This window comes from Nicotiana sylvestris, chromosome 2 (assembly GCF_000393655.2).
Source record: "Nicotiana sylvestris chromosome 2, ASM39365v2, whole genome shotgun sequence".
Taxonomy (NCBI): domain Eukaryota; kingdom Viridiplantae; phylum Streptophyta; class Magnoliopsida; order Solanales; family Solanaceae; genus Nicotiana; species Nicotiana sylvestris.
Genome location: NC_091058.1, coordinates 3,499,723 through 3,515,431, shown reverse-complemented (window position 1 = coordinate 3,515,431; position 15,709 = coordinate 3,499,723). Strand labels below are relative to the sequence as shown.

At 31.0% G+C, this 15,709-nt stretch overlaps 1 protein-coding gene across 1 annotated transcript; it reads left to right on the top strand.

Moving 5' to 3' along the window:
* The first annotated feature begins 6,741 nt into the window (after positions 1 to 6,741).
* Positions 6,742 to 10,930, top strand: LOC104217664 (pre-rRNA-processing protein ESF2-like). The gene is made up of 8 exons (XM_009767968.2): positions 6,742 to 6,846; positions 8,490 to 8,755; positions 8,874 to 8,937; positions 9,084 to 9,151; positions 9,490 to 9,579; positions 9,671 to 9,801; positions 10,304 to 10,456; positions 10,585 to 10,930. Exons 2-8 carry the CDS (start codon positions 8,509 to 8,511, stop codon positions 10,600 to 10,602), a joined length of 771 nt encoding a protein of 256 aa, XP_009766270.1. The 5' UTR covers positions 6,742 to 6,846; positions 8,490 to 8,508; the 3' UTR covers positions 10,603 to 10,930.
* The last annotated feature ends 4,779 nt before the right edge of the window (positions 10,931 to 15,709 follow it).

Below are 15,709 nucleotides of genomic sequence, written 5' to 3'. Positions count from 1 at the left end.
AGCCAGTTTTCGGACTGGTCATTCAAAAATAGCTAGCGTTTACCAAGTCAATGAAAAATAGCCACTATTTTGCTGCAACAGAGACCGGTCCAACATAATATACTGGAGTTCGGTGCACCTGTGTATGAACTCCAGTATATTATGCTGGACCGGTATATTTGCTGGAACTCCAGTATATTATGTTGGAATTCTAGTGTACTTATGCTGAAACTCCATCATACTTATTTGTGGACCCCAATCTTACACTTCTGAGTCCACAGAAATCTGGGTCCACAAAACTGTGAGACAAAAAGGAGCCTCATACAACTAGTGTCAGTTGTATGAAACACAAAATAAAAATTTTCCAACAACAAACCCAGTATATTCTCAATACGTACGTGGGAAAGAACATGTGTCGAGAGTGGGATAATGAAGCATGAAAGCAATATTAGAAAATGAAGGATGAAATGGTCTTTCAGCTTTTGTGGGGTAGTTTAGTAATTCAATTGACTTTGGAGCTTCCCTTTTATCTATCTATCTATCTATATTATATTAAAAGCACGAAGGCCCTTAGTGAAATGTCATTCACCTTTTTTACCCATTAAAAATAGATTCCACAGTGGATAAATTAGTAATTTAATTATTAGTTTAAAATCAATTAAATTATTAATTATTAATTCTTTCCTTATTTAAACCATGTAGAAAATCTAAATATTTTAGGAATTCAAAATCAACTATGATTTTCTTTATATAAATTCTTTCCTTATTTGAACTATGTAATATAATTTTTATTCCTTCCATATTATTTGACTTGATAGTATAAAAAAGCTTGCTAATTTGTAGTACTTTGCCAACGATATGTGATTGCTCCTTAGTAGGTGAGTTCTTTATACTTTTTCCGATCGTTCTATAGAATATTGTTGTTATCTTTGGAGTTTTTTCTTGTTTTAGTTTGTTTTTGCTTTTGTTTTAAATGCTTTTATATGGGTTTTGGAAGATTATTTTTCATTAATTCTTTTTCTTTTCTTATTGACCATCCAATTCAACTTTTTAGGAGTAAAAGAATATGCTGATTTTGGATTAAAAGATGTTACACATTTAAAGCCTAATGTAGTTCAATATGGATTTATGTGACTAATCTGCAGGTTTTCTTTCTTAGTCAGAAGATTCTAAAATTTTTGAGGCTACCTTCTTTCCTGTTCTTACTTTACATCCAATTTAATTTTCGTTTAGTAATAAAAAATTATGCCTTTTGAGATTTTGGGTTAAAACTTAAAAGAGAATTTCTTACGTTTGACAAAAAAAAATCCAAAATACCATTGTAATTCCTTCTACGCTACAGTCAAATATTTCATACTTAAGATGGCTAATATTAAGAATTTTGATCAATCTATTCATATATATACTATATTAAAAGCACGAAGCCCCTTAGCGATATTGTTTGCTTTTTTTACCCTTTAAAAACTAATTTCATATTGGATAAAGTTGTAATTTAGTTGTTTTTTCTATATTTAGGACTTCTAAATCAAACAAAATTTTAGTTATTAAATTTTTCCTTTTTTGAACTAGGTAAGAAATCCTAATATTTAGAACTTTAAATGAATAATATTATTTTTCCATATTTAGATTTTGCAGAAGTTGTAAAAGTATGTAAAACAACAAATATATTACCAAGCACACTATTATGATGGATAGTGGTACAAAGTTTATGCGTAGAACAGTGGCTAACACTTTAAAAATTTATCCCATTTTCAAAATCAACTAAAAATTTGTTATCCTTTGAATCATGTGAGAAATTTTAAACATGAATTTTAAATAAATTAGTATTTTAATTATCTAATATAAATTATTTATTTATTTAGAGAAGATGTAACATAATTGTAATCTATTAATTTTAGACGTAATATAATGGTTAATACTTTAGAGAGTTATCCCTTTTTGAAATTCATTGTAATATTATTTATCAAATCATTCATTAATTAACTACGTAAGAAGTCTTAATATAGGACTTAAAAATCATTTAATATTTTAATTATCTAATATAAATTATTTATTTATTTGGATAATATAACATTACTGTAATTCTTTGCATGTGTGTGTCTATATATATATATGAACCATAATACACTTGCATATCAAATTTGTGCTACTTTTTAACCCAAAAAATATTTTTATATAATATTTAAATATTAAATTCAATAATTAAAATAAATAACAAAATTTAAAAATATAAAAGATATAAAAGAGGTAAGGAAAAAGAGAGTCATAAAAGTAGTTGACCAGAGTCAACAACACTAATTATTCTACATATAAAGATTCAAAAGTAAAATATGATCATATTAGTTTTTTAATCCTTTGGAACATAGAATTCATAGTATATACTTATACTATGAATTATTTTCATTTATATTGAGAATAAATAATTAAGTATCTAAATTATATAAATAACTAGCTAAAGAATCCTATTAAATTCTTTTTCAAATTTATCATAAAATAAAAATACATTTTCAAGTTTACAAACTCTTTATTAGGGTACATAAATTTATTTTTATAGAAAGAGCACTGATAGTGAAAGAAATAAAAAAATCAATATAATATAGTATGAGGGTCAGATTGATAAAATGTAAATTTGAAGTAATAAATATGAAATAGTAAAAGATAAGTTGTATTCTATTTGAGTTGTCATAAATTAACTTTTTCTTTGTTTGCATTTATTCCAGCAAATGACCGGTCCATTTTCTTTTATATATTAATTATTTGTTCTAAATTGTTAACTAAACGTTAGTCAATTTTAGATTTTGTATTGTCATGTATCAAATTAATATTTAAGAGCTATAAGCTAAACTTCTCATTTCCAAAACTCTAAAGATCAAAGATTAAATTTCTTGATATATATTATTCATCAAATCATTAAATAATAGTTTGAAAAATATATTTATATTATTTATTTTCAGTACAATTTTCTTAAAGATTCTCATAAAGTCCTCAATATCACAATAAGCCATTTGTAGAATTTAATGGGATATGATTACTTCCTTTATTGAGCTATAGCTGGATAGGGTCAACATTCATTATTTTTAGGAACTTATAATTTTTTTAAACTTTTATAACTCAAATACATTATTTGATACTCCCTCCGGTCCAATTTAATTAATTTTTTGGCCTTTTTAGTAGTCCATAATATATAATTTTTTCAGGTATCAAGAAGGAATTAATTTTTTTTTTTTGAAAATTGCCTTTGTAGTATTTGTTGTATTTGAACAAATTAAGATTAATATGGTCAGTTTTATTGTTAATTAATGTTCAAAGGTGAATTTTTTAATATCAAACAATAAAAAAAATCAATTAAAGTGGACCAAGAGGAGTAATATCTATGTGATTTTTTAAACTTATGTACTTATCAAAAGCTCCTACCCTAACCTTAGCGAAATGTTGTCCGCTTTTTTTACCCTTTAAAATAGAGTTTACACTCGACAAAATAATCATTTAAATTTTCTTCTAATATTTAAGAGTTTTAAATCAACTAAAACTTTGAAGTGCTATATAAGAAATCCTAATACGTAGGATATTAAAATTAATTAAATCTTTACCTTATATAAATTAAAATATTCACTTATTCTTTTATTTATGTAGACCAAGCAAGGGAAGTTTAGCAACAAGACAATGTATATAGCAGCAAGGTCTCAATTTCAGAAAGTTATATGGAAGAATCTTGTGCTGGGAGATGTTACTATATCAAGGCATCTATTTATTCTGTGGCTAGCTCTCAACCAAAGGTTAGCAACAGTGGATAGACTGGCAAAATGGAAGATTGATGTGCCGAAGGAATGTGTTATGCACTAGCCAGAAAGAAGAGACGTTGGATCACCTTTTCTTTGAATGTGCTTATGCTAGATCAATATGGGCTGCATTAGTAGGCTGGTTGAAAGAAAAACACAATGTTGGAAGCTGGGAACAAGAATTAAAATGGCTGATCAAGAGGACAAACAGCAACAGACCACGAGCTCAAGTTCTCACATTTCTATTTGCAGCAACAATTTATTACACATAGATGGAGAGGAACAAAAGAAGATTTCAGAACCAGTGTATTACATATGCAGAAAGAGTTCGAGAAATAGCCTTGCAGCTGCATATCAAAGGCTAGAACATGAGCAAATGGAAGTCAATGTTAGAAAAGTTAAATAGATATTCTAGCGGAAACAATGTATAAATCACGAAGAGATTAGAAAAAGTACATAACTGTAGTTATGAGAATTAAGAATTATAAATCACGAAGAGCTAGATCTTTATAAATCACGATTATTCATAGCACGATTATAATCACGAAGAGCGGAAACAATTATTCATAGCACGATTATAAATCTCAATATTTATGTAACTAAAATAATGTACAATTTTCTCAATATTCTTCTTAATTCTAACAAAATATATAGATAATTCAACTGACCATAGTTCTAACTTCTAACAATTTCTCAATATTTATGTAACTAAAATAATGTACAATTTTCTCAATATTCTTCTTAATTCTAACAAAATATGTAGATAATTCAACTGACCATAGTTCTTAATTCTAACAAAATATAAATATACTTTCAACGTTAATTCTAACAAAATATAAAAGATGAATAAATTATTATTATAATCTTATTATTACTTTCTTTATAACAAATTCCGCTAATTATTCGCACAAGACAGAAGATAATCACTTAACTTGGTGAATTGGATGTAAAACGTAAATAAAATGTCTGAGGTAGGTGGGCCGAAAGTTATTCTTTTATTAAGCTTGCTAAATCGATTAACTTCAACATTGTAAAAAACTTACCCTTATTTATATATTTATTTATTTTATAGCTCAAAATAATATTTAATAATATTTACGTAATCTTTATGGATTGACGTGATGCACACGTGCAACGCACGTACATTGAAACTAGTTATATTAAAAGCACGAAGACCCTTAGCGAAATATTGTTCGCCTTTTTTATCCTTTTAAAATAGTGTTCACACCAGACAAAATAGTCATTTGATTATTCTGCTAGCTAATATTTAGGAGTTTAAATTAAACCAAATTTATTACTTATTAAATCTTTCCTTATTTGAATCAAGTAATAAGTCCTTATAATTAGGACTTTAAAATCATTAAAATTTTACCGTATATAAATTTTACAATTAAAGTATGATTAAATTATACAAAATCTTTATGCCTAATACATTCCTTATTTGAATTGGGTAAAATAACTAATCTTTAACTCCAAAAATATGAACCCTCTCACGCTAGGTAGACTTATAATTTATTTTTATTATAATTATGAGTATGTTTACCTAAACATTTATAAGTTTAAAAGAACGAACAAAGCCAAAAAAAAATTATTGATTGGAAACGAGCATTTTAGATTTGAAAGTATTAATTAGTGTAGTTTTCGAAGAATTAATTTTGAAAGTTACCTACATAGTTATTTTTTAAAAATGTTAATTTTGAAAGTTAAATAATTTGAAAGTATATGATAAATATAAAGTTCTGAAAATAAACCTAACTAAAAATAAAATTTTTAAGATACCTAACAATCTAAAAATATAGTTGTCACAAAGTTGAAGTTGGTCAACATCTTCACTTTTATAGCTTTTAAAAACTAAACTGTCCCTTCCACAAATAATTCTATGTTAATAAATTATATTAACATTTAAATTTTTATGTAATATTTAAAATTTTGAATCCAACTAATTAAATATTTTCTCCATAATTTTGATGGAATATAATTTAAGTATCGATGTTCGCGTTATTTTTTCGATAGACGAGTCTAATCTATCTATCTATTGACACAATATATCATATCAATATGAAATATTAACATGAAATGTTGATCAACTTTTATCCTTCATAAGTGACGTTCATGTTGAATAGAAATCGTAATTATAATTAATAATCTATTTTTAGTAGAACTAACATTTAAGATTTTAAGGACTTCCATGCGGTAGAACTTCTTTCTTTATTGAGTAAACTTTTATTTTTGTAACTTAAACAAAATTTTCAGTATAAAAAGCATATAATTCATAGAGGCATGTTACACGCGCAAAGCGCGTACTCTAAGACTAGTAATATAATATGAATGATGATTACTAAGGGAAACATATAATCGAGCTTATATGTTGATCAGTTTTGAGAGGAGATTTCTACAGGATTATCCGCCTCTATGCATTTACAAAATTCGTCTATTAAAAAATTACACAACATAGTTTGTACGTTATATATAATAATGTGAATTGTATACCCCCGAAAAACAAAAAAATAATAGTTGAATAGTTGATTCTTACTGTTATATATTGGTGATGTATACTATGACTTGAAAGTATACAACGTACAAACCTAAATATATATGAATTGTTGTAACTTCTTCAAATAAATGTTTTTGGGTAATTATCTTTTGCCACATGAGTATTCCCATTACTTTTCCTTTTAAGAAGTTAGAAGAAATAAAAAAAATAGGAAGAATTAACCCAAATAGCCGCTCACCCAATCACTTAAACTAAAATTAGCCGATGAAGGTATAATATATGCATAATTTATGTATTATATATTTATAATCTATATTTATAGCTAGAAAAAGTAAACAATGAATATGGCCGGCTATTTGTGTAAAGATCCCAAGAAATAATGATTTAATATTGGGCCTGTTAGACTTAAAGTCTTGTTCCTTATTTAAAAATCATAAGCCCAAATTACTGCTAGCCTTTCAGGTGAAATATAAGGGATTGGCCCATGATCTTCAACTTCTCAGTTCTCATCCCGCCAGTCTGAGTGTCGTTGCGCCTCCTTCATCTTCCTCTCCGGCGGCGAAAGTTGCTCTTCTTCTTCGGCGGAATCTACTTGTACGTTCCCTTCGTCTTAATCATTCTATATTTCCTGATTTTAATGCTTTTTGTGTAAAAAAGCACAGCTCGCTACAAGCTTCTTCACTACAGCCTTTTGCTGTACAGTTTCGGTTTTTACAATATACCGTTTCGCTGTAAGAAGGCTTTAATTATTGGTTGCGAGTTCAATCAGTTAATCTGCTCTTTTTTTTTTTTTTCAATTTGCGTGTTCTCTACTATTTCTGAAATTAACATTGAAATCGCAAGATGTGTCGATTTTCGATTGAACTAAATAAAGCTTCTCGACATAGACCTATCGTAGAATAGCTTCAGTTAGGGGTGGGCATGTGAAAACCGAAAACTCAATAGAACTGAAATTTTCGATTTTTTTGGTTCTCTTGTTGATATATTAATTTTTTTTGTTAATCAGTTCGTTTTCAGTTTTTGGAATTAGAAATTTTGGGTTAACCGAAAACTGAAATTAAGAATATATACAATGAACCTTAGTTTTAGCGCATTCATAACCCAATTACATGTTAATCTAATTATCCTTAGCCCGTGGTCATTGTCACTACTCAGCCTACAAAATCAAAAGTACCAAAATCCATAATAACAAGGCTAGGCTGTCTTCCACCATTTGCTGCTGAGTTGCTGACGGTCTGGATTTCGATTTTGGGCTTTTCAAATTGTGTTGCCGAGTGGAGTCTTCAGGGAAACCATAGATATTTCCCTACCATGAAAAAGAAAAGAACCTTGCTTGCTTTCTTTTGATTTTTATCTATCACATTTATAAGTTACAACTCCTGAACTGATATCATCAATTCACCCAATCACATTGCCACAGAAGAGGTAATAGTTGCTGGTCTAACAATATACATGTTTCTGTAAAAGTCTCGCCTGGCTCATTGTTAAAAAAAAATCTTATCCGGCTTTAGTTTCTTTTGCCAGAAAGATCACAAGGCCCATTTCTTTGTTTGAGTCATTTTCCTTGTGTCCATTTTGGAACTTCATTGTCCAGCTCATTTGGGTGCTCTTTGACTTTGTTTGTGTTTGCAAAATTATATCTGATTCATGTTTCTCTCTCTGCATCAATGATGGTAGCCAATTTTTTGGTCAGAAAAGATGCCAACTCAAGAAATTCAAACCCAAGAAACCGCACTGAAGTAAACTGAACCGAATTTCATAAAACCAAACTGAAATGAGTTAATTTCAGTTCGGTTTCATTTTTCGTTTTTACCAAACCGAAAAACCGGCTCAGTTCTGAACATTTCAGAACTGACCGAATGCTCACCCCTAGCTTCAATAGATAACCTAAAAATACTTACGATAGTTGGATATAGTCTTTTTCTTAAGGTACATAAATAGTTAGATATTAGTGGAGTAACATTCCTATTATTTTTAAATCTGTTGTTCATTTTGTTCTTCTGAGCTAAAGAGTATTTGCTGAATTCTAATATTACTAGATGAATGTGGTTGTCAATCTCTTCTAGCTGTCCTTAAGGTTTTTTTTTTTTTTTTTTTGGGGGGGTGGGGGGGAGGGAATCTACTAACCTGCTGGTATGCCTCTTAAATACATTGGAAATTATACTTGTAGCTTTGTCGACAAATTCCACAATGTAGCAGAAGTTTATCTGTTACTCAAACCATATTCCCCCCTGCAGTGGTGTCATTTGTCAGTAAATGGGCAAAGATGAATTGGACGTTGAAAAAACAAGTTCAGCATGTGCAGACGATCAGAGGGAAGATGAAGCTAAAACAGAAGTGCGAAAAGTTAAAAAGAAGAAAAAGTCACTTAAAGATGCTGTGAAGGGTGAAAAGCGTGGAGTTTGTCACGTGCGTAGAGTACCGCCTCGTATGGACCACGTGAAACTTCGTCAGGTTCTTTCTCAGTTTGGAGAAATTCAGAGGATTTATCTTGTACCTGAAGGTTGGTTGAGTTCCTTGTTTATGCTCTAATGTCTTCATTATTGGTTAAATGCTTCATTATGCAGCAGTTTCCCCCTTCCCTCTGCTTAGTTGTCCATATTAATTTACCTTGCTTCCAGCTGCTGCTGCTCAAATGAATCGGAAACGGGCAGGTGGATTCCGAGGGCAAGCATTTTCAGAAGGGTATGCTTCATATTGAGGTTTCTTTGATTAAGATATCAGCTTATCTCTTATTTATCCTTCATTAAAATGATGAATACTGCATCTTGCATCTGCAAGATTATGACATTTGTTACTGAAAGTCATTAAACTATCATCTATATATGTAGGTGGGTTGAATTTATGAAAAAGAGTGTTGCCAAGAGGGTTGCAAATATGTTAAATGGTCAACAAATAGGTACAATGACGCGATATCTTGATTCTTTTCGCTTGGTCCATAAGGGTAACATCGTGAATGTTGGAGGAAGTTTGGCATTATTTCTTTTCGAGTATTGACTCGTTACATGTGTTTGTTTTTTACACATTTCTGAGGGGAAACACCAATTAATCATACGTTGGCCAAAAGATTGCCTTCTATTACAAGTAAACTAATGTGGATTTGCTGCTTTTTCCATTTGTGTCTTAACATTATCCTTGTTTATGTTCTTCAGATCAGCTTTCAACTTCTGCTTTTCTTGTATTTTCAGTGGCCATAAAATGTTATTTTCTTTACTGCCAAATTTTCTGCTCCTATAGGTGGAAGGAAGAGATCAGCATTCTATTATGACATTTGGAATATCAAGTACTTGTCTAAAATCAAATGGGATGATATTACTGATGAGATTGGTATGCTGTTTTTTTTTTAATTTATTTTTGTAATGCTGCATCCTTTAGTCTCTTTTCACAACTTAGTTGATGTGTTTCAAATATTTTGCAGCAAAAAGGCATGCAGTTCACGAGCAGAAACTAGCTTTGGAGCTTTCTGCTGCTACAAGGGAGCGTGATTTCTACCTTACACAAGTTGATAAGTCCCGTGCTTTAAGTTCTATTGAGGAACGAATAAAGAAGGTCAGTGAGTCATTTTATTGAATTCATTTGGAGTGGGTTTTTGAACTCCCTTGATTGAATTTCGTATTTATCATCTCAGTCTGCCTCCCTTTTGAGTTTCATTCTTAATGTTTTCATTGTATGTTTTAACTTTAAATAGTTGCTAGAACTTGAGGCAATCACGATGTGGGTCCATTTTTTCTAAACCTTTTTCGGTCCTTTTGTCTGTAAGTTTTTCATCAACAGCTTATACTGTAGATATCTAAGATATCAATAGGTCTTTAGAAGTTTCTTTTGTCAAAACAAAAGATAATAAGGATATGTATTGGGGGGAAAAAAGAGGGAATGGAGAAGCAACTGTTACCATCTTCTCCATGCTCCGAAAAGTATTCAGTAATTTACTTATAGGCTTATGCTCTGTTTTAGTATAGGTATTCGACCATTCAATTTTAAGTACCTTATGCTATCTGTCTTTCATAGTTGAGTAATATGATCCTATACTTTCAACTGTGCATCTTTTCAGAGGCAAAAGGTCCAACAAGAATCTGGGGAAATTTCTGATCTCCCAAGTGAACAGTTTGAGCCAAAGGTGATACGGCAATTTACACAGAAAAAACCTGTGGCAGGTGAAGCTGGGAAAATCAAGCCAAGGCTGTCTAAGGACATTTTGGCCGGAGTAAGTCCCCTTCCCACCTTTCTACCCCGATCACCTCTTGCTACCTTAACCCAAAAAAAAAAAAAAAGATCACCTCTTGCTGAAAACTTGCTTATTTTCTGATGGAATTTGCTCTTCACCTTTTACAGGTATTTGGTGGTCAATGATTAGAGTGTTTGCGTGCAAACAGATTCAGAAAGTTTCGCTCATTAAGGGCACATTAATCTTCCAGGTGTTCCAAGTATTTTACCTAGGCTGTTTTTAGATGTTGGAAGCATGGTTGAACCTTGTGCAAAATTTTGTCTTTTAAGTGCGGTTAATATTAGATGTCATATTAAATATGTTTGTTGTTTATATATGTAGAACCACTCATCTAAATTAAAATTAATTATTGTATTTCTCATGGATCATTTCGTGTATGAATCATTAATATTAGCTTAACCCGTAACAACTGAGACGGTATGTTATCTGAGAGAGAAGTATTGGGTTCATCTATGCTATTTGTTTACCTGGTCAACAACTATTGTTCTTATTCATGGTATTACATAGCAGCTGTTTGGAATCTTTCAGTAGTGGTGCATGCTCATAATCACGACGTAGTAGATAATACACTTAGCTGAGAAATGAACAATTCTGTCAAATTTTGGTGGAAATCTGTCCAAAAGTATTAAGTAGCTATCATATTCTTCCTATTCTATTGCAAAATGTTGCCCCAGGGACTTTGTTGTAAGAACTTAGCTTGTAATGTGTCTGTGTGGGTTAGGCGTCACCGGCTCGAACCTTGGCGCAAGGAATATCTTGGTATTTAGCTTAGTATTTAAGTGGAGAAGGGTAAATATGTGGTGTCATTCTCCGCTAAGTCGTTATTGGCCCTCGCGGATTTTTCAACTATTAAAAAAGAATCTATAGCAAAATGTGCAGACGATTTTGTATGGTTTATATTATCTTCTTTATCGTTCACTAGCTTAGTTTTGTTTTAGGAAATCAACATTTCTCAAGTTAATCGAGCTTCTTTACAGCCTCCTCTCAAAACTCATAAGCAGCAAGATGCTTGAATCCTGTGTTTACAATTGTTTGTTGTCATCAAATTAAGCACTATTGATAGTAGATTCGTGTATTGGAAGAGACAGAAGATATGCTTTTATCAAAACGAAATTTCTTTAATTTGTTTGTCCTAATTTGGTTTGGCAAAAAGTTAAATAAAGAGAGGAAGACTTTTGTAATTTGTGGTCGTAATTATGTCATAATATTTGTGTCATAATTTCTTTTTTTGTCCTAGTTGTCATAATTTCTTTAATTATGTCATAATATTTGTGTGGCAATTATGTCATGGCTATAAAAGCTTTTTAAACTCGTGATCTTAAATAAGTCATAATATTTGTATGGTTATAAATGCTTTTCATTAAAGAAATATAGGAATGTGCTAATCTTTTTAAAAAGACTAATAAGAAAATAGTGTCAATATTTTAAAACGGGAGTATTAAGGAATCCCAAGTAGAAGAGAAGAGATAATGCCGTTGGATTTCTCTACATCTTGGAACGAAAAAAACAGATAATGAAGGGGGTCAGTAGGAGGAGCTTCCTTTTGCTGTTGGCGTTTGAGCATTCTTTTGCTGTTGGCGTCATTAGGTATTAATATTATATTATTTCTTTATAAATAAATACCTGGATTATTGTATCACAAAATTGATAAAACTTATACAATTTTATATTTAAAGGTTATTCTTATTGTAAGTAATAGCAGAGTGATGCATTTTAGTTTCATTCGTGTATATACAATCAACTAATATTCATGTGTCAAATTTACATATGAAAAGACTCAAAAGTTGGAATCAAACAAAGGGTATGTATACATGCAATTGTGAAGTACCCAATATTTTACACCTTCAAGAGGAATTCGTAAAGGAGATCCTTTGTCACCCTATTTATTCATTATGTGTATGGAATTATTATCTAGAAATATATCACAATCAGTAGACTACTTAAATTGGCAACCTATCCGAATTTCTAAAGAGGGTCCATTACTATCGCATCTTTTCTTCGCAGACTATATAATATTATTTTCTAAAATAACTACTAAAAGTTCCCATGCAATTATTGATGTGTTCAATAATTTTTCAGAATGCTCGGGGCAAAAGATTAACTTTGATAAATCTAAGTTATTTTTCTCTAAGAATTGTAGTACTAATGATAAGGTTTTTGCAATAAACTCATTTAGTATGAAAGAAGGAACCTTTTTTGGAAAATATTTAGGATTCCCCATGTTCCAAGCAAAGCCTAAAAATGCTGATTTCCAATTCTTGCTTGATAATTTCAAGAATAAATTAGCAGGCTGGAAGTCTAAATTCTTAACACTGGCAGGAAGAGTCACTTTAATAAAATCTACATTAAATCAACTTCCTAATCATATAATGCAATATATACATATTCCTTCTAATATTCTCCATAAGCTAGATCAGTATCAACGAAATTTCCTATGGGGTTCTACTTTGAAGAAAAAGAAATTGCATCTTGTTAAATGGGATGATATTACGAAGCCAAAATATACTGGTGGATTAGGAATACAAAAGTTAAGATATAAGAACAATGCTTTATTAGCAAGTTTAGCATTGAGATTATTTAATTCACCAAACACTATGTGGGCTAAGGTGTTACTGTCCAAATATCTACATACTTCTCATGCTAAAAAGAATTCCAATATTTGGTCTAACATCATCACTGGTTGGAACCTATGCCAGTTAGGCATAAAATGGAATATAGGAAGAGGCACACACATTAGGCTATGGGAGGATCCATGGATTGCACCCGGTACAACTACTAGATCAACTATCTATGGACCTTTACCTTTGGAGTATCAAAACATGACTATCTCATCCTTTACTGATAGTGAGAGATGGGATTGGAATAAAATTCCTTTTGACCTACCCAATACCATTAGACATCTAATTCAATTGGTTTATATTTCAAAATATGGTAACAAAGTTGACAGAATTTTCTGGGGTTTAACTCCTACAGGTATTTTCAGTACTAAGTCCATGTATAATATATTAGATGCACAACATAATATTACTATAACAAATTATATAAATTACGACTGGATTTGGAGGCTACCTGTTCAACCCAAAATCAAAGGGTTCATATGGTTGCTTTTTAAAGAAAGACTACCCATTATGGAATATCTCAAATTGCAACATCATTCGAGATGCTACATGTCAATATTGCCATGAGAAAGATGAAAACACTAAGCATCTGTTTCTAGAATGCATTAGTGCTAAAACATATTGGCAGACTTTGGGTATAATTGATTATATCATTTACTTGTCACAAGATTCGAATGATTCTAATTGGATTCATAAGCTTATAACTTTCAAAAATTTTTATGTTCCATACAAGATAAATCCAACCACATACTTGTCTTTGAGTTTATGGAATATTTGGTTAGCCCGGAATAATAATTGTTATAAACATAGTACATCAATAGCTTCTACGAAGTTAACTACTCAACAAACTGCTGAATTTACATATCTTATTGCTAACAAGCATACTATTAGGAGAAAGAGACAACAAAATCTTAAATTGAAACCTCCTAAATTTCCTTTCTATAAACTAAATACTAACGGTGCCCATAATAATAGTAAGTCTGGTATTGGTGGTTTAATACGAAATGCAAATGCGGAATGGGTAATAGGATTTGCAGCATCAATTACAGCGGAGTCACCAACTACAGCAGAAACATATGCTTTAATGCAAGGACTCCAATTAGCCCTTGATCGTAATTTACTACCACTGGAAGTATAAGTGGACTCAAAGGATTTATTAAGATTACTCACTTCCACTAAAGACATACCTAATAATTTAATTTCTGATTGCAGGTACCTCCTGGACAGGTTGGGTAAACCTATAGTAATGAATGCGTACAGAAAGCAGAATGGAGTTGCGGACAAGCTAGCAAAGGAGGGCTGCAATTTTAACTTACAATCAATGGTGCATATTTTTTATGACAGCCTAGTTTTAGCAAGGTCACTTTTTGAGAGGGAAAAGAGTGTAGTGTAGGGACCTGTTTTGGATAATGATAGGCCTAACTCTAGTGATTACAATATTGTAAATATGGATGTTAATAGTAGTAGACCTATGCATAGTAGTAAAATAGTTGGACAAAATATTATAGCACCCAATGAAGGTGCATATGCTTGTAGTAGGATGCAAGGTATGCATCCATTTTTTGATGTTAGTAACTATTAAGTATTTCTGTAACTATTATTGTACTACTTTGTAGGCATACATCATGAAATTGACAATGATCTGTGTATAGATTAAAATATATTTATATTAAATGATAGCACGAGGAAACGACACGTGAAGCAGAAGATACCACAGAGGATGATACTCATAAAGATAAAATGGAAAAGGCCTAAAAATGCCACCTCAACTTTCAGAAATGGTCTATCTATGTCATCCGTTAAAAAAATGCTCATTTCATGCCACTGTCGTTACACATTTGGCCCATCCATGCCATTATTGACTAACGGCTCAATTTTTATTTGGCTCATCCGTGCCACTGCCGTTAGTCAGTCTGAAGATAAAATAAATGCCCGCAGTCTGGTAGCATTTAATGAGGAATATTTTACAGCATTAAGTACATGGCCCGTTACAAGGAATATGACATTCACTGCCTACTGTTACACATTCTTCAATTGCCTTCATAATTGACATTAAAGAGAGGCTTGATCCTAAGACCTTGTTCCTTGGGTGCATCTATAAATAGTGAGCTCTATTATCATTGTAAAGAACACGAATTTTCTGACAAACATACGCTACACTCTATTTAAAGCTCAATATAATTTTATCTTCTTGTTTACTGATATCGTTGTTATTGTCCCCGGAAGCCCTGCTTCCCGAATTATTACTTGTGTTGTTTTATCTCCATCTCAACGCTAAGTATTATATTTTTGTCTAATTCATCTATTATTTTGAGATCAAATTAATTAATTTATTTATTTATAGACTATGTATAAATTCAAATGTATCGTTTTACGAATAACCAATATGTTTATCCGTAAATCAAGACATATGATGATAGCTTCTACAAAATTCTCCAAGCATACTTTACTAACCTTATTAAAATTCTCCAAGCCTATGTGGAAGCCACCCATTATGACCATAAGTGTCTAAATTCTAGAACATCTCAATTCTCAGCAGCCAGTCTTTTTCTTCACCTATAGTTTAATTTATTACTAATTAAGATCAACCCAATAGAAGCTGCCTTGTAATCCC